This window comes from Triticum dicoccoides, chromosome 3B, assembly GCF_002162155.2.
Source record: "Triticum dicoccoides isolate Atlit2015 ecotype Zavitan chromosome 3B, WEW_v2.0, whole genome shotgun sequence".
NCBI classification, from domain to species: Eukaryota; Viridiplantae; Streptophyta; class Magnoliopsida; order Poales; family Poaceae; genus Triticum; species Triticum dicoccoides.
Window position 1 is genome coordinate 751,752,267 of NC_041385.1, and position 17,332 is coordinate 751,769,598.

General features: G+C 44.3%; 3 protein-coding genes across 7 annotated transcripts; 2 read left to right on the plus strand and 1 right to left on the minus strand.

Annotated features, from left to right (window-relative positions):
• The first annotated feature begins 5,435 nt into the window (after positions 1 to 5,435).
• On the plus strand, positions 5,436 to 10,150 carry LOC119278266. Of its 2 annotated transcripts, none has more exons than XM_037559626.1 (16): positions 5,436 to 5,818; positions 6,639 to 6,733; positions 6,896 to 7,009; positions 7,087 to 7,191; positions 7,280 to 7,351; positions 7,627 to 7,739; positions 7,825 to 7,959; positions 8,056 to 8,124; positions 8,260 to 8,347; positions 8,479 to 8,550; positions 8,636 to 8,736; positions 8,965 to 9,082; positions 9,175 to 9,234; positions 9,397 to 9,507; positions 9,700 to 9,817; positions 9,919 to 10,150. In XM_037559626.1, the coding sequence occupies exons 1-15, from the start codon at positions 5,680 to 5,682 to the stop codon at positions 9,796 to 9,798; spliced, it is 1,491 nt and encodes a 496-aa protein (XP_037415523.1). In that variant the 5' UTR covers positions 5,436 to 5,679; the 3' UTR covers positions 9,799 to 9,817; positions 9,919 to 10,150. The 2 variants fall into 2 exon arrangements, with proteins under 2 accessions (XP_037415523.1, XP_037415524.1); XM_037559627.1 differs by having other exon boundaries at positions 5,680 to 5,818; positions 9,926 to 10,150.
• Positions 10,151 to 10,394: 244 nt separating this feature from the next.
• On the plus strand, positions 10,395 to 11,791 carry LOC119278269 (photosynthetic NDH subunit of subcomplex B 5, chloroplastic-like). Its single transcript, XM_037559632.1, has 5 exons — positions 10,395 to 10,736; positions 10,826 to 10,880; positions 10,996 to 11,064; positions 11,155 to 11,213; positions 11,320 to 11,791. The coding sequence occupies exons 1-5, from the start codon at positions 10,491 to 10,493 to the stop codon at positions 11,548 to 11,550; spliced, it is 660 nt and encodes a 219-aa protein (XP_037415529.1). The 5' UTR covers positions 10,395 to 10,490; the 3' UTR covers positions 11,551 to 11,791.
• On the minus strand, positions 11,748 to 15,450 carry LOC119278267 (wall-associated receptor kinase-like 20). 4 transcript variants are annotated; one of them, XM_037559628.1, is made up of 9 exons: positions 15,335 to 15,450; positions 14,957 to 15,071; positions 13,674 to 13,891; positions 13,388 to 13,569; positions 13,146 to 13,275; positions 12,976 to 13,047; positions 12,646 to 12,829; positions 12,454 to 12,568; positions 11,748 to 12,333 (listed from the first exon to the last, which is right to left on the minus strand). In XM_037559628.1, the coding sequence occupies exons 3-9, from the start codon at positions 13,822 to 13,824 to the stop codon at positions 12,070 to 12,072; spliced, it is 1,098 nt and encodes a 365-aa protein (XP_037415525.1). In that variant the 5' UTR covers positions 13,825 to 13,891; positions 14,957 to 15,071; positions 15,335 to 15,450; the 3' UTR covers positions 11,748 to 12,069. The 4 variants fall into 4 exon arrangements, with proteins under 4 accessions (XP_037415525.1, XP_037415526.1, XP_037415527.1 ...); XM_037559629.1 differs by lacking the exon at positions 15,335 to 15,450 and adding an exon at positions 15,179 to 15,328; XM_037559630.1 differs by lacking the exon at positions 15,335 to 15,450 and having other exon boundaries at positions 13,674 to 13,805; positions 14,957 to 15,328.
• Positions 15,451 to 17,332: the final 1,882 nt, after the last annotated feature.

Genomic DNA, 17,332 nt, shown 5'->3' on the forward strand with positions numbered 1-17,332 from the left:
TCTCGAGGTTGATCAACTCTTGTAACCCCGATACTCATCAAAGTCAATCAAGCAGGAAGTAGGGTATTACCTCCGTTAAGAGGGCCCGAACCTGGGTAAACATCGTGTCCCCTGTCTCCTTGTTACCTTCGATCCTTATACGCACACTCCGGGACCCCCTACCCGAGATCTGCCGGTTTTGACACTGACATGCCTCTAACAGGCCGTAATGTCACTGTGTCGTAATTGTCCCAAATATTCGGTGAACAATTAACGGGTCAGATCTGGCTATGGGCCGTAAATGGGCCATGTTTAAATAGGCCGTTATTGGGCTGGCCCACTAGTACCTGAGTAAATACTATGGGCCTTTGACTGGGCCAACCTTTTTAACCTATATGGGCCTCTGTTGGGCCGTGCCAAGTGTCGACGTATCATAGGCGCCTACAGTCCAATGAGTGGATGGCATCTATCCCAACGGTGAGCCGACACGTGGTTCCTCTGGCCAATGAGAAATTTACACGTGGAAATCCCCATTGGTCGTGTCTGTTAGCAGGTTATCGGGTCCAAAATTGGACCCGGTAGCTTAACGGCGTCCCGTTACGGTGGATGACATGTGTCGGTCACCCTTGATGAAAGCACTTCCATGACGTGCGATTTATCATCATGGAAGTGGACACTTTGGTGATGATAATTTTGGTAATGTCATGGAACACTTCTACGACAGCACATGTATGACTATCTTGATTCTGGCATAAAATCGTCATGGATGTACATGCATGACAAAAAACGTGGCCTACTGTGACAAACACGTATCATCATGGAAGTGTATTTTTTGTAGTGATGGGAGATCTCGCATCCACGGGCTTTTTCGTATGCCATGCATGAAGACGCGTCCGTCAAGGATTTCTTGGAGAGCACGTATTTGCATGAGCTCTTTCATCTGCCGCTCTCACCTGAAGCCCTCGTGGAAGTTTGGGACCTACAATCTCTTGCGTCGCACCTTAACCCCTCCTCGACATCCACTGACATCTGGCACTATGTTTGGGGGAAAACAGACTTCAAGGCAGCCGATTATTACAAATTCTGTTTTAGATATGTCCAATCCCACCCAACATTCGAGCTCCTTTGGCGGTCCAAATGCACCATGAAGATCAAAGTTTTCGGTTGGCTGCTCCTACACGGCCGATTGAACACGAGAAACATGCTGAAACACCGACATTACAACATTGGTGAGGTCTTTGATTGCCTTCTCTGTGGGCAGAACATTGAAGAGACAGTTGACCATATGATCTTCACTTGCCCGTTCAGTCATTCTTGCTGGGAGAAACTTGCTGTCAGTTGGCCTACTTTCAACTCAAGACTTGATATGATCAATCAAACGCATGAGGCTGGGCATACCCCTCTCTTCATGGAAATTTTCCTCACGGCGGCCTGGAGTTTGTGGAAAGAACGAAACAACAAGCACTTTAGAGGGATCTGGCCTAGCACTACATCTTGGCCGGCAAGATTCAGAGAAGATTTTAGCCTTCTTCAATACAGGGCGAAAGAGGTCCATAAGACCAATGTAACTACTTTTTATAACTCCCTAGCCTGATCACACCTCCCTGTTATTGTTGTGTATTAGCTGGTAGGGTGCTTCCCTCCACCACCCCTCTCTGATTGAGAGGGCTGAAAGAGAGACACCACCTTGTAACAAAAATGTAACCCTGTAACCAATTATATATATATATAAATATATACACACAATAGGAGCCTCTCCTACTGTCTTTCCATCAAAAAAAATATGAACTTATCACAAGCAAACACAAACGGTTAAAATTTCTTTTTTAGTGGTAGCATAATTTCTTTGAACACTGTCTAGAGTTTTACTAGCATAAAGGATAACATTTAATTTCTTATCAACTGTTTGTCCTAGAACAGCACCAACAACATAATCACTAGCATCACATATAATTTCAAAGGGTAGGTTCCAATCAGGTAGTTGAACAATAGGTGCAGAAATTAAGGCTTTCTTAAGTATTTCAAAGGCTTCTACACAATCATCATTGAAAACAAATGGAACATTCTTTTAGCAAGAGATTAGTAAGAGGCCTATAAATTTTAGAGAAGTCTTTAATAAACCTCCTATAGAAACTAGCATGGCCAAGGAAACTTCTTATACCTTTGATATCTTTAGGACACAATATTTTTTCAATAACATGAACTTTAGCTTTATCAGCGTCAATACCTCTTTCAAATATTTTATGCCCCAAGACAATACCTTCATTAACCATAAAGTGGCACTTCTCCCAATTCAAGACCAGATTAGTTTCTTCACATCTCTGCAAAACTCGATCAAGGTTTCTTAAGCAATCATCAAAATAAGTTCTGTAAACGGAGAAATCATCCATGAAAACCTCAACAATCTTTTCACAAAAGTCAGAGAATATAGCAGTCATACATCTTCGAAAAGTAGCAGGTGCATTGCATAAACCAAAAGGCATACGTCTATAAGCAAAGGTACCAAAAGGGCAAGTAAAAATAGTTTTTTCTTGATCCTCTTGTGACACAAGTATTTGGGAAAAACCAGAATAACCATATAGAAAGCAGAAGTGTGTATGTTTTGATAGTCTTTCTAGCATTTGATCAATAAAAGGTAGAGTATAAGGATCTTTCCTAGTAGCTTTGTTTAATTTTCTAAAATCAATTACCATCCTATAACCTGTAACAATTCTTTGTGGGATCAATTCATTCTTATCATTAGGAACAACGGTAATACCTCTCTTCTTAGGGATACAATGAACATGACTTACCCATCTACTATCAGCAATAGGATAAATTATACCTGCTTCCAGAAGCTTTAATATTTCATTTCTTACCACTTCTTTCATCTTGGGATTTAACCATCACTAATGATCAACAACCGGTTTAGCATCGAGCTCCATATTAATTTTGTGCTGACATAGAGTGGGGACTAATGCCCTTAAGATCGTCAAGAGTATATCCAATAGCGGCACGGTGCTTCTTCAGAGTTTTCAATAATTGCTTTTCTTGATGCTCTGAAAGGTTAGCACTAATAATAATATGATATATCTTCTTTTCATCAAGATAAGCATATTTCAAAGTATCAGGTAATTGTTTAAGATCGAACACAGGATCACTCTTGGGTGGAAGAGGATCTCCAAGAGTCTCAACAAGCAAATTGTGTTTCAAAACAGGCATTTGTTTAAAGAATATTTCATCTAATTCCCTTCTTCCATTCATGAACATATCATTTTCATGGTCTAGCAAATATTGTTCTAAAGGACCAGTAGGAGGCACGACAATAGAAGTAAGACCAATAATTTCATCTTTACCAGGAAATTCTTTATCATGGGGTTGTCTACAAAAATTAGAGAAATTAAACTCATGAGATACATCCCCGAAACTTACACTAACAGTTTCTTGAAACAAAGACTGTCCATGTTCGCGGATGATGTAGTGGTGTTCTTCAAGCCAAATGAAACTGAGACGAGTACTTGTGGAGCGATATTGAGGTTGTTTGGGCAAGCCTCGGGCCTGGTGGTGAACATGAGTAAAAGTGCATCCATGTCCATCAGATGCTCGCAGGATGAGATGGAGGCTGTCTCGACATCCTTGGGCTGCGCTACCTCACTGTTTCCGTGCAAATATCTGGGTATGCCTTTGACAATCAGAAAACCATCAGCGGTGCAATTGCAAGGACTGGTGGATCGGGTTGCCGACTGTCTCCCGCTTTAGAAGGCAGCCATGCTACCAAAAAGTGGCTGACTCCTACTTATACGAACTGTGCTATGCGCTATTCCCGTTCACTCTATGCTAGCATTGGAGCTGCCTTCAAAAACCCTGTTGGCCCTAGTAAAGATCTGCCGAGGATTCTTGTGGTGTGGCAAAAAAGAAGCATGAGGTGGAAGTTGTGCGGTAGCTTGGGAGGTGGTCTGCGCGCCAAAGTGGGCCGGTGGCTTAGGAATCCCTAATCTACACTGGCCGAACAAGGTGCTGCAAGCGCGGTGGCCATGGTTGCGAAAGGTGGATAAGGACAGACCATGGGCGGAGTTTCAGATCAATGTCCCACTGGAAGCTCGTGCCCTAGTCCAGGCGACTGCACGCACGACGATCAAGGACATGAGATCCACACTATTTTGGGAGGATCAATGGATCAACGGACTTCAGATTTGCGAGATCGCACCAGATGTTTATGAAAGGATCCTGAGGAGAATAAGAAAAAGCAGACTTGTCGCAGACGCACTCGCGGAGGACAACTTAGCAAGCAATATCGACCCCGACATTACCCAAGAGGCTCTGGGCCAGTTCCTGCAATTGTGGCCACTGATCACTGCTTGGCAACTAACAGATGGAGTGGAATATTCGGTCGTGTGGGCTTGGGAAGTGAATGGCAACTTCTCGGCCCGCTCGACTTATGCGGCTAGGTTCATGGGACACGAGTTATCCCCTACGACCTAGTACACTTGGCAGTCTAAGGTACCCCTCCAATGCCTGTTATTGCTTGGCTAGCACTTAAAAATCGATGTTGAACGTCCGACAGGCTTGCTCGACGTGGACTACCCCACCCAGGATTCATGCCCCTTGTGCAGCCAACAAGAAGAGACTATGCAACACTTACTCATTGACTATGTGTTCACTAAGCAAGTTTGGCACGTGCTAGGATCACTCATTGGGACGATGGAGTTGGTACCCCGGCAAGATGAGACCTTGGGTCAGTGCTGCGATAGGCAGGACAATACTGTAGGCAACAACCGCAAGTCTTTGCGCGCTAAATCCTACTCGACATGTGGATGATATGGAAGCACTGAAACGCCATTTTGTTCGATGGCGAATCTCCGTCAACACCCCGGATCATTCAACATATATGGGACGAGGGGAGGCTCTGGGCAAAGGCCTATCTGTTCAAGGGTGATGATAGTGGATTCGGTGTGGAGGAGGCGCGGTGGGCCGGTAATGAGTAGTCCTATAGACTGTTAGCTTAGCCTAGGTGGTGTCGGTCGTGTCCGCATGTAAATAACTTTGTATTGGTGGATTTGGGGTTCTCCCCCCTCTTCTTTAATGCATGATTCACACTCTTATGTGTATTTCAGAAAAAAGAAAGAGAAAGGGATAGAGGAAGAGGAGGAGAAGGAGAGAAGGGTTAATGAGAAGGGGATAAAAAGGAAGAGGATGAGTGAAGGGGCGGACCTCGACAACCATGGTCATGCTCGGTGTCTGTCTTACCAGCGAATCAACTCGATGCCATCACTATGGTAGCGGATATCATTGTCAACGCGGTAACGTACTGAAAGGTGCGGACGGTAATGAACAGAAAAAAGAAAGAGGAGACCGTGGCAGGGTTCGGGGACACGGTATCGAAACCTAGGGCGAGGCGGGGTTGCGTTCACATTTTAACCCTACGCCTTCCTAGTATGGAAGACGTATTCCCAAGTTTCGCGTTTCCCTCGCCGGCTCGAGGAGGAAGAAGACAACATAACAGCTTGGTGTGCTTGGATCTGTAACCGTACTGCGTTTCCACTCCTTCACCGCTCGCCATAACTAATCGAGGGAAGGGAGCATCGAGCCGTTCCAATTCGCGTCCTCGTCTTCCCCGCCAATCCCCTCTCCCTCCTCCTCCCCAAGAAGTGGCCAGCACAGGGACGACGCGGCGGCGGCGGCGGTGTTGCCGTTTGTGTTTGCTCGCTAGGCGAGTAGGCAATGTCGGCGGCGGGGGCGGGGCCGGGGCCGGGGGCGGAGGCCCAGATGGGGAAGGACAGGGACGTGGTGCGGCTGGAGCGCGAGTCGGTGATCCCCGTCATGAAGCCCAAGCTCATCATGAAGCTCGCCTACCTCATTGGTCTGTCTCTGATTCCCCCCTCTTTCTTTACCTGTTCTGTTATTCCGGTCCGGCGTTCGCCATGGGCGCTGCGCGTTTCTTGATTCCCTTTCGCCACAGAACGGATTTCACCGTACGGCGTTTGTTTAGTACTTGAACTTATTCCTGACTGCGAAGATTGGGTTCTTTGCCTGTTCTGAAGGAAAGCACGCATATTGGTTTGATTGACTGATCCATGCTTTACCTGTAATAAAGTAGAAAGATTGTGCTCAAAGAAATCCTAATAACTGTAGGCATGTGTGCTTGTACATTTCATACCACCTACCTAACACACATACTAGCGGGGTCTTTCCTAATGTGGCTATCAAGTAGTCCACCATGCTATGTGTTCACCTGTCTTAGTTTCTACATTCCGGGCTTCTTTGGATCACAGGATTAGAAAACAAAGGAATTCAAAAAACACAGGAATTTGACGGGATTGTAGGTGCAAAACAGAGGATTACAAAATAGAGGAAAACTACAAGAATGGTCATTTGGATGGAACACAGGAAAAACACAGGAAAAGTGCCTCGATCCTACGCGAATCAGTGTAAAAAAGAGGTTATAGTGGATGTTGAAATTCCTATAGGATTGAGGTGTAGGAATGCATCCATAGGAATTTTGGAGGTGTGGTTCCTTTGATCCAAAGGGCTTCTTTAGGAAAAAATCCAATGGATTGGAATCCTCCAATATTCCTATGAAAATCCTTCAATCCAAAGAGGCCCTCCGAAGCAAAGATATCGTTTTTTGGGTTTATGGGACTGCACAACTGAAAGCAAACTCTGTTGCCTGTTTCATGAAGAGCGCGAAAACGACAGGGAGGAATTCGTGAAGCTCTGCAAGAGGATGGAGTACACCATCAGAGCCTGGTATCATCTACAGTTTGATGATATGATGGTGAGAACTTGGATGCCTTTCTGAAGATTTATTCTTCATACATTTTCATGCATTTGCTGGTTCAGACTGATTTGTACAACCATCTTAAAGAGCTGCTCATTTCTGGCAGTGCTTAAAATTGAAGCAGATTTGATGTATTCAGTATGTTAATTTTTTGCACAGGAGCTGTATGCTCTCTTCGACCCTGTGCAGGGTGCCAAAAAACTGCAGCAGCAGAACTTTTCGTCCGAGGAAATCGATACACTCGAGCAGAACTTCCTGACCTATTTATTTCAGGTATAGGACTTGTTTGGGAGAAAGCTTTACTAATATGTTATGTAGCGTTGTAGATTTAAGTGCCCAATTCGGTGCAGATGATGGAAAAAAGCAATTTCAACATATTATCTGATGATGAGGTTGAGCTTGCTCATTCTGGACAATACCTATTGAATCTTCCAATTAAAGTTGACGAAGCAAAGGTTAATGTCCACTCACTCCAGAATGCACCTCCTTATCCAAAACTACTTGATTTCAGTGCCATTACATTTTTGTTGTTTGCTGGTGCAGTTAGACAACAAACTTTTGTCAAAGTATTTCAAGGAGCACCATCATGACAACCTACCTGAGTTCTGTGATAAGGTGAGAATGCTCTGGCTGAGTTATATGCAATACTGATGCACCCTCATTTTGAAACATATGCAGCTGTCTGTTCTTATATTCTGGCTGCATCCACTCACTGTTGTTTCATCAAATTTTAGTTTTAAGAGATAATTGAAGGATAGGTTTTCATGTATTATTGATGTGGTACCCTAGACCTTTTCCTCTCTTAGTAGCCGTGGCTCGGTTTTCCTCGTATTATTCATATACAACTCATTGTTCTGCGTGCAAACCTTATATAATCTTCTATGTTCCAGTACGTCATATTCCGGAGGGGCATAGGACTGGACCGCACTAGCGATTTTTTCTTCATGGAGAAAGTGGATATGGTCATAACTCGTACATGGCGATGGCTGTTACAGAAGACGAGGTATGCTATCCACCACTCATTTATTTTCCTTCGAAGTTTATCTTGCTCATTCCATAAGTTCATTATTTTCATACTGTAATTTCAGACTGCAAAGGCTCTTCTTGAGAAAGAAAAAGGTCAAGCCAGTGATAGATTCCAAGAAAAATGATGATCTAGTTGGTGAAGGGGACGACAAGGAGCTATACATTGAACGTATACGACTTGAAACAATGAACTTGAGGTTTGTGCTGTTCTTATCCTGTTACACTATCACAATCCCAATAAGCTGCCATCTTTTCGTCTTCTATGCTCTCATACTTTCCTACTTTCATTGTAGCCTGCGCAATTTAATTGGCAAGGTTACAATTCAGGAGCCTACATTTGAAGAGGTGATTGTCTTGTACAGGTAGAACTCATAATGATTTTGGTTTGAGGTTGTAGACAACAGTTTCTGGTGCCTTAGTTGTGAAACGGTCACTTGCATGATTCCTACAAACCACCATGCCCAAACTAAGTTCTGATGGCACATGTTTGATTTCAGGAAGAAAAGCCCGAAGGGCCAGGATGATAGAGCAATTCAGGTTAAACACTTCAAAAATATTCCGATGGCAGATATGGAGTTGGTTCTGGTTAGTGCTGGACGCTCTACGTTTTCTAAAAAAAAAGATGTGGTTATGTCCAAAAGTTTTTTCTTTGAGAGCACATTTATACTCATTTATTCATCTGGACTTATGCTGAAGATAAATCATGGTATTTGTAGCCTGAGAAGAAAAACCCGAGCCTCACGCCAATGGACTGGGTTCAGTTCATTGTTTCTGTTGTTATTGGGCTTGTAAGTCGAGTGAAATTGGTTTGACTTGATCCATTGATTTTGTTGTGTTTCATCAGTTGATGATTGCCTCTATCACATTACCCAGGTTACACTCGTCGGTTCACTCGAAATACCTAAAGCTGATTTCTGGGTTGTGATTGCCATCCTTTCTGCTCTGGCTGGATATTGTGCTAAGATATATTTCTCGTGAGTCCCACTCGATGTATTATTTGGCAGAGTATTCATGCTGTCAGTAATTTGGATTATTTGTGTATGACCTAACCAGGAGACCTTTTTTTTTGGTTCTTTTGACCTGCTAGGATTACTGTAGAACAGTCACAAAATGTGATTTTGCTTCCTTAATTCTTTTAGCCCTTCTTAATTAGGACACTCATGTATTGCTTTCGGGGTTGATGGAATTTACCTTTGCTGCAGGTTCCAAAAGAACATGGCAACCTATCAAAACCTAATCACTCAGTCAATGTATGACAAACAACTAGATAGTGGGAAAGGCACACTTCTGCACCTCTGTGATGATGTGATTCAACAGGAAGTAGGTCCTAAGAATCAGCAAAATAGAGGCTTGTGTTCATAGGAATTTTCAAATCACAATTTATTTACATATTTGCGATTTCTTATGTTCAGATCAAGGAGGTCATAATCGCATACTATATATTGATGGAAAATGGAAAGGCTACTATTGAGGTATGTCAGATCTTTTGCTACTTTTCAATGAAATGAAACGCAAAGGCTTTTTGCGTTTTCTCGAAAAAAAAAGATCTTTTGCTACTTCAAACCACTATTTTTCTTCTTAAGTTATATTATGCTTTGTTAAGTTAGAATGTTCTTTGTTTCCCAACATGTTAGGATCTTGATTTGCAATGCGAGGAGCTAATCCAGGAAGAGTTTGGTTTGCAATGTAATTTTGAGGTGATGGATGCTCTTCAAAAGTTAGAGAGATTTGGTATTGTTACAAGAGTGAGTTCTTACAGCCTTTTCTTGTATTGCTTCATACTTGCATTGGCCGTCATATGAAAGGTTCTTACAATCATAATTTGCAGATTTTGCACTAAAACAATAACAGAATCCAAAAGTTTTTTATGGCATTACCCATCGTATTGTTATCCCTTTTATCTCTTTTCATATTAATAAACTCGATGGTGTATTCAGGATTCTATAGGAAGAATTGTTTGCGTTCCTCTAAAGCGATCCAATGAGATCATTGGTGCTACTACCGAGGAGCTGGTTATGAAATTCAGACAAAGCTAGTAAACTCAATTTGAACCAGGTAATCTTCTTGTAAACTCCTGACCAGCTGTTGGCATTCTAAGGTTTCTGAATTTCTCCAAGAAGTGCTGACATGCTGACACTAAGTCTTTTCATTTTAAGGGGGCAGGTACATCCTGGCTGGAAGCGGAATAGTTCTGCTACGGAGGTTGAGGAGAGACGCGGCTGTGATTTGGTCGTAGATTCTTCTGTATTATGTAGTATTTGAAGTGCGGTGTCGTAGATGTGTGGTGTAAGAATTAAATATCTCCTACTGGAGCAAATGTGGAGATGTTCAAGGAAGTGCTGTGTTTGCACATTGATTTAAGTTAATAAAGAAAAGAAATTCCCTGCATTGGTTTTGCTGGATCTGTTCTGCTCCACATGTTGCTGGGGTATTTTCCTTCCCCTTATGTGTGAACATAAAGTTCTGTGAGCATACAGTAACTTAACAGGGTGGTTTACTAATCACAATATAATCATTTGTCCAGCCATGTAACAGTTTCTTTGAGTTGATTACTGGCGAGTTTACAGATATCAAGGAAAAGGAGAAAGAAAAGCAGCAAAATTTTCTGGACGGTACATGTCCAAACCATATCCACTTGCCCTTGTCTGTTTGCAGGGAGGTACATGTGCAGGAGAAACAAGCGAAGGGTGTGGAGAAGAGGGGAGACACAGCGTTTGGGGGTGAGATAATGAGCAGCAGCTTGGCGTCCGCCATTTCTGCAGCAGCCACTGCTGCTTGTCCCCGCCATGGCGCGGCGAAGCAGCAGCTGAGCACAAGGGTGAAGCCACACCTGAAGCATGCTGCAGGCTGCTGGGAGAGCAGCGGCAGCGGCAGGGTGGTGGTGGCGAGGGCCGGGCCCGGGCCGCTGACGGAGATCGAGCCGGACCTGCAGGAGGACCCCATCGACAAGTGGCGCACCAACGGCGTCCTCCCGGTCTGGAGCGGTTTCCTTGGTTTTCTTGTTCTTGCTGCTGTGTGTTGTCTGAAGAATTGGGATGACACTGGAGTGAAATTGTTTTGCAGGAAGACTTTGTGTATGGAGTGTATGACGGCCACCACACCTATGATGAAGGCCAAGGTCTCTTATCTTGTGTATTATCTTGTATACAGAATAAACTATATGTATGCGTTTCTCTAGCTAAAAGCTGCGCTGATTCTGGTGTGATGTGGTGAAACCAATCATCCAACTGAAGAAAAGAAGGGCTTCTGGGAGGATGTCTCTGAGTGGTACCAAGAAGCTGAGCCTCCTCAGGGCTTCCAAGGTACACTCACTCATGGTGCCTCTTGCTATCTGGAAACAGTATACATGTCCTTGAACCTTTCTCATTAGCATCAGTGGAAATCTCTTGCAGCACTCATCTCCTGGGCATTCCCTCCCGCAGTCATCCTCGGAATGGCTTTCGATGTGCCGGTACGGATTGAGTAGTTCCATTAACCTCTAATACTCCTATTTACATGCATCATCTGTCTTGGGCTCACTGAACGGAGGAAGACTCATGGTCTATCCGTGCTACCAGGGGGAGTACCTTTACATTGGGGCAGCTATCTTCATCGTCATGTTCTGCGTCATCGAGATGGACAAGCCGGACAAACCGCACAACTTTGAGCCGGAGATCTACATGATGGAGAGGTCCAAGCGCGACAAGCTCATCGCAGACTACAACTCCATGGACATCTGGGACTTCAACGAGAAGTACGGCGAGCTCTGGGACTTCACCGTCAACAGAGATGACCTCATCCAACCATAGGTGCCATTCAGAAACGATGGTCGCATTGGCTAGATTCAGAAATGGAGGTCAGTTCAGATGACATGTATGATAGTGATATAAGCACTCTCTAAGGAAATCAGGTATGGCATAGCTCCAAGAAAAGGATCTTCAAACAAAGCAACCTTGTAAAAAATGCAGAGCAGATTGTCAGGAAACACTATGCTACTAATGGCAAATGTCTAAAATTGTAGAGATATATAAAGTTACCAGTTTGGCGCTACTCTCTCGGTGTTACAAAAGTCTAGCAAAAAAGAATTGTCATTCTTTTTTGTACAAGTTGAAACCCTATGTTGAATAACGAAGAAAATAAACCAGGGGTGAAAAGGGAAGCCTAACAGCTCCTCCTTTTTTGTACACTTGAGTTGCACAGCTGGTGATGAGCTGGCTCAATATGAGAAGAAACTAATGGGGCAAAATTGGAGCTAGAATAGCTAATCTATAACCCTGAAAGAGGAAACCTAGCTTAGCCTTTGAAATGCTATAACTTTCCATGCTTCTTCATCTTGGTGATGTGAAGAGCTGGCTGCCTAGGGTCACAGTTGTGTCGCCCACTGGCATGCCTGTCGTCCTCCTGATCTCCTGCTCGCGTATCCGGTGTATCTCAGCTTCCACCAGGCTCATCGACGGACGATTCTCGCTTGTCGGGTTCACGCACCGCAATGCCAAGCGCAACAATTCCTTCATGCCTTGTGGGGTAAAGCCACTGGTCATTCTCCTATCTGCTATTGTAGAGATATCACTTGATTCTTGAAAGTTTTGAACCTGCATATCAGAGATGGATAGTAAGCAAACTGAAACCTTGGCTCTGGTATGATGATAGATATTATGAGAATGATATGGAAAAGAAAAATTGAACAATCATCAGGAATCAGTAGAATTTACCCATTCAATAATGCCTTGATCAGACGCAGCCGTCCTTCCACTGATCAACTCCACAAGGAACACACCAAAACTGTAGACATCACTCTGTATGGAAAAAATCATGGACTCCTTCCCCCTGGTCATGCAACAAATCCCCATTAAAATCAAGCAATGGATGCCGGTAAATTTGCTACTATCAAGATCAGTCATTACCGGGGGTCGACGAATGGATCATTGAATATCATTGAAGGCGGCCCAGCATTGCCTAGTCGATCAAGTAGGCCTCGGATGCCAGTATCAGCAACTTTTGGTACGAAATCCGCATCCACCAGGACATTAGCAGTTTTGAAGTTCATGTGAACAGCAGGAGGGGTCATGGAATGCAGGTGACTCAACCCTGAGTAACAGTAACAGGAAAGGTCATTATACTATAAGATTCCTTGTATAACTTTGTGACTGAAAATGAGGCAATTCATAATGTAGTTATGAAAACATGCCTCTGCCAACAATGGAAATGTGGAGTTGGTGCCGATGTAAACTTACCCTTAGCGGTTCCATGAGCAATAGCAAGTCTCTGCTTGAATTCTAGCCTCACCGTTGGAGAATTGCCGTTGCCTGTAGAGGGATGGCAGAAAGAAAGGAAAAATTAGCACTTCTGATGCTCTTCTTGTACATCAGACCTAAAAATAGGAAACACACAATGAAAAAATCACCATGCAAATGCGTAGAAATGCTGCCATTGGGGACATACTGATAAACAAGCATCTGCATGCCATTGTCCTGGCAATACCCCAAGAGATTTACAAGGTTGGGGTGACGACGGATCGACGACAGGTAATTAACCTAGGGAGAAAAGGCCACCAACAACCATGAGTTCATGTATTGGTTTTGATCTCAGGAAGCAAGGTTTTGATTTCTTACAACATGCCACTACTCTAGGAGAAAATTTTGGCACCTCATGAAGAAACTCCTGGCTAGGAGGAGAATGCCGCCTTTTAACCGCTATAATTGTGCCATCCTGTAGCAAACCGTTGTATACTTCTCCAAACATTCCATGTCCGACGAGATTCGAGCTGCTGAAGTTATTTGTAGCAGACCTTAGTTCCTCCAGTGTCATACATCTTGCTCCTTGCACGTCTAGGGTACACAACAAAAGTAGTCTTTTAAGGTAAAATGCTAATTTGACACCAGCTGAAAAACACCGAAATTAAAAGCCCCTCAAAAACTAACTTGAGCGGTACCTGAAAGAGCTTGACCCGACGAATTACTCTCTGAAGAATCTGAATTCCTTCTGCGGTGCCGTAGGCATAGCACTACAATGAGTGTGATGGCACCAACTAATGCCAAACCTCCTGCAGCTCCTCCTAGAGCTACTGCAAGAATGTCTGACATCTAGTATGAAATCTCCTCCTTCAGAACAGGCTAGTAATTTTTGTAGCAGCGGCGATGCAGATGCAACCTAAATAGTGTAGTGCTTTTAATTTATCTGAACTTAACTTTGAACAAGCAATAACAATAACCGACATATTGCTGAATCGGCAGCGCAACAATACAAAGTGAACAAAACAATTGCAGAATACAAAATGGAACATATGTGCCATGTATGGATGGACCGGTTAGATGAGAGATGAATATGAGCAGTTGTGAAATAGAAAAGTGCATTCCGACAACGACGTAAGCAGCACAGACCAAGCAATTATTAGCACATAAATCAGCGAAAGGAAAACAAAATATCAGATGGAACAATGCAAACATGTTGACATTCAGAACTGAGTATTAAGTGGCCTGGCAGTTCGCGCCTTTTGCCTTTTATCGGTTTCCTTTTTATTGAACAGATAACGCGCACAACCATTGCGATAATTCAAAAAAATTCGCGCTATGACACGTACTAAATTCTCATGTAATTTAAAGAGCCTCGTGAATTCTCATACAATTACGTGGCGTTGCGGCTTGCGCCTTTTGCCTTTTATTTCCTCGGCCGTTGCAATATTCAAATATTTCGCACCATGACTAGCACTAATAAAATTCCCATGGTATGCAAAGAGCCTCCCAAATACAATAATCTGCGCTGCATATTCTTCTATTTGGTTGACAATGCATGATCATACACACACACACACACACACACACACAAAAACTGTCCACCACAGCACTATATATAACAGGAACGCTTCGTCGCTCATACAAAAGGGGTATGCGAAAGCTTCCTCTGCAGTAGTGCTTGCAAACCAGCAATGCCTTTAGAAGTATTAACTGTTGCTCTATGCGCAAAAAAAAAAAGTATAACTGTTGCTCCATGTATACGTGCTACAGTACATAATAAGAATAAAAAGCACGCAGTATGATCTATAGCAAATAAGCTATATCAACAAATTCCACAGCAATCATGCAGATAATATCTATCTAATCCCCAGAGCACACATCGAATCCATCTGATCCTGGTCAGAGAAAGGACCAGGAGCATGCAAAGACTATCAATCACCCAGAGTAGAGAGAATGTCCGAAGAATCCATGGCATACATACCTGAAGATTGACGAGGCCTCGTGTCGTCATCTCCCTCCAGGCACAGGAGCAGGATCAAACGGCGAAGCCATGTCACAAGACTTTTATCCCCTTCTTCTCCCTCCTCGTCCCTATCCTGCCACAACAACAAGGACAAAATTCCTGCTTGGTTCAGGGCGATGAATCAGGAGAGGAAAAAACCAAAATCAAGCATGAAAAGTGTGCAAGGAACATCCAGATTACTATGACGGAAGATGAGAAGAAGCATGTTTGATTAGCAGAAACATCATCTTGGAAGAAGAGAAGAAACTTATGCAGGGAGAGCTGGGCGGCAAGAATCCATGCATGAGGAAAACAGGGGAGGTGGAGAAGCAGCGAAAAGCAGGGGAGGCAGGAAACCTGTGGGCTGCGGCTTCTCCCTCCTCCTCCTGCTCAGGTGCCGATGATTGGGGAGGGGTTTGGGGGAGGGGAGAGGGGACAGGAGAGCCAGCACAGCCAGCCAGCCAACACCAGCGGAAGGGAACCAGCAGGCAGGCCAAGTATATACTCCCTCCGTTTCAAAATAGATGACTCAACTTTATACTAACTTTAATGCAAAGTTGGGTCATCTATTTTGGAACGGAGGGAGTATAATGGTGGAGCTTAGGAGGCGCCGCATCAAAATGTGCCTAGGAAAAACGTGAGCCGCCCGCCCGCCGCTTGTATTCGCATTGCAGGCAGTGAGAAAATCACTTACTGCCTAGAAAGGAAGCGCGGCTGAGCAGGTCCGCCAGCCATGGTCCATGCTGACGTCGCATAAGCTGGTCTTAATTCCTCCTTAATTAGCAAGATCGTTTGGAATGAGAGGGATGGAGGCATCTCCCAGCCCAGGCCCAATGATTGCCACCCATCCTCCCGATTCGTTGTTTTGTTCTTTTCGCAGCAAGCATATTTTACTCCGCGGCAATTCGATCGTATCGTATTGTTAAATTATTATACTATCATCCGATGAATTCATGAATCTTTCTGTCGAACGAAAAAACAAGAAACGGCGTGCGAAGACGAAGGCGTCAATGATTGCTGGAACGGCGCGGAGCAGAGTAGTATGAGCGGGGCGAGCTGGAGGACAGGCGGACAGCAGCTGCATGCACACCTCCTCACACTCACAGGCACACCAGAGCAGAAAAGCTGCACACGCCCTTCTTCTTTCCTGGCCTGACGGACGCACGGAGGCCTTGTCACTTGTCACCTAGTGGTACCAGTAGCTAGCCCCAGCCCCAGCCCCAGCCCCAGACCAGAAAGCATACGCTTCGGACTCGGAATGAATGAGCAAATATTGCTAAATCTTTTCTAAATTAACTTGTTGATCCGCCCAGATATACTACGTGCGTGCATGCATGAACTACAGTGGTACAGCCTGCCTAGCTCGCGTCGATCCAAGTAAGATCCAAGCGATACGGATCGCCGCTGTGACACTTGCATCCATCATGGCGTCTTGCTGCAGGCTCCTCCCTCCGGAGTGGACGGCAGTGGAGTGGGCCGCCGCTGTGACCAGTGAACTGTACGCGGCCATCGCCGTCACCATGCGTTTCTCTCGCCTCCATCCCTACCACTCCCTACCAACTTTTTTACCCCTCACTGCCATCTCATGGAAATGTATTTTTTTTTCACTTTAAATTTTTTATCACTATACGTATACCGGTATACGTACTGCTGCTACTGCACCGCTCACAAGCATGCACGCATGCATGCAGAGGATTATTTCGCAGTCCCTAGATGCCACTTTGTTCCTGCCAAATTATTTTTTGACCGAGTTTCTGCTAATTACATTCCTCCAAATAACTGTGCTGATTAATTGCGCCATTGCCTACTGCCTAGTGCTACCAAATGACGGGAAAACTATGCTAAATTCATCGTGCTGATAAGGCCGGGGCACCACATTCATTTTTGTAGTAATACAATTTGGAAAGAAGAGGGGCTTTTGTGAGTCGCTTCAAGTGGGGTTTTGGCAAATGGATGGATGGCTGAGATCGATGGAGCCGGGTTCTCTGTCTCTCTCATGGAATGGAATGCCTGCCCATCCTTGTGAGCTGTACATGATGGACAGCTGAAAAGCCTGAAGCGAATGGAAGATGCCAAGGGCAGAGGGGAACGGGACCCAGATTTCTCTGGACAGATGGAGGGAGGGAAGGGCGATTGGATTGCATGCATGACAGCCTCCCTTGCGCTGTCCCATCCTTGTTCCTCTCTTCCATTTCCATGCATATAACTTGCACTTGATTTTGCTTCTTAGCCTTAATTTAGAATGTTCTTATAAAAAAGTGCAGTATGCCATATACTCCCTCCGTCCCAGCGTAAAAAACGCTCTTATATTATAAGACGGAGAAAATATTATTCTGTCCACGCCTTGCATGAACA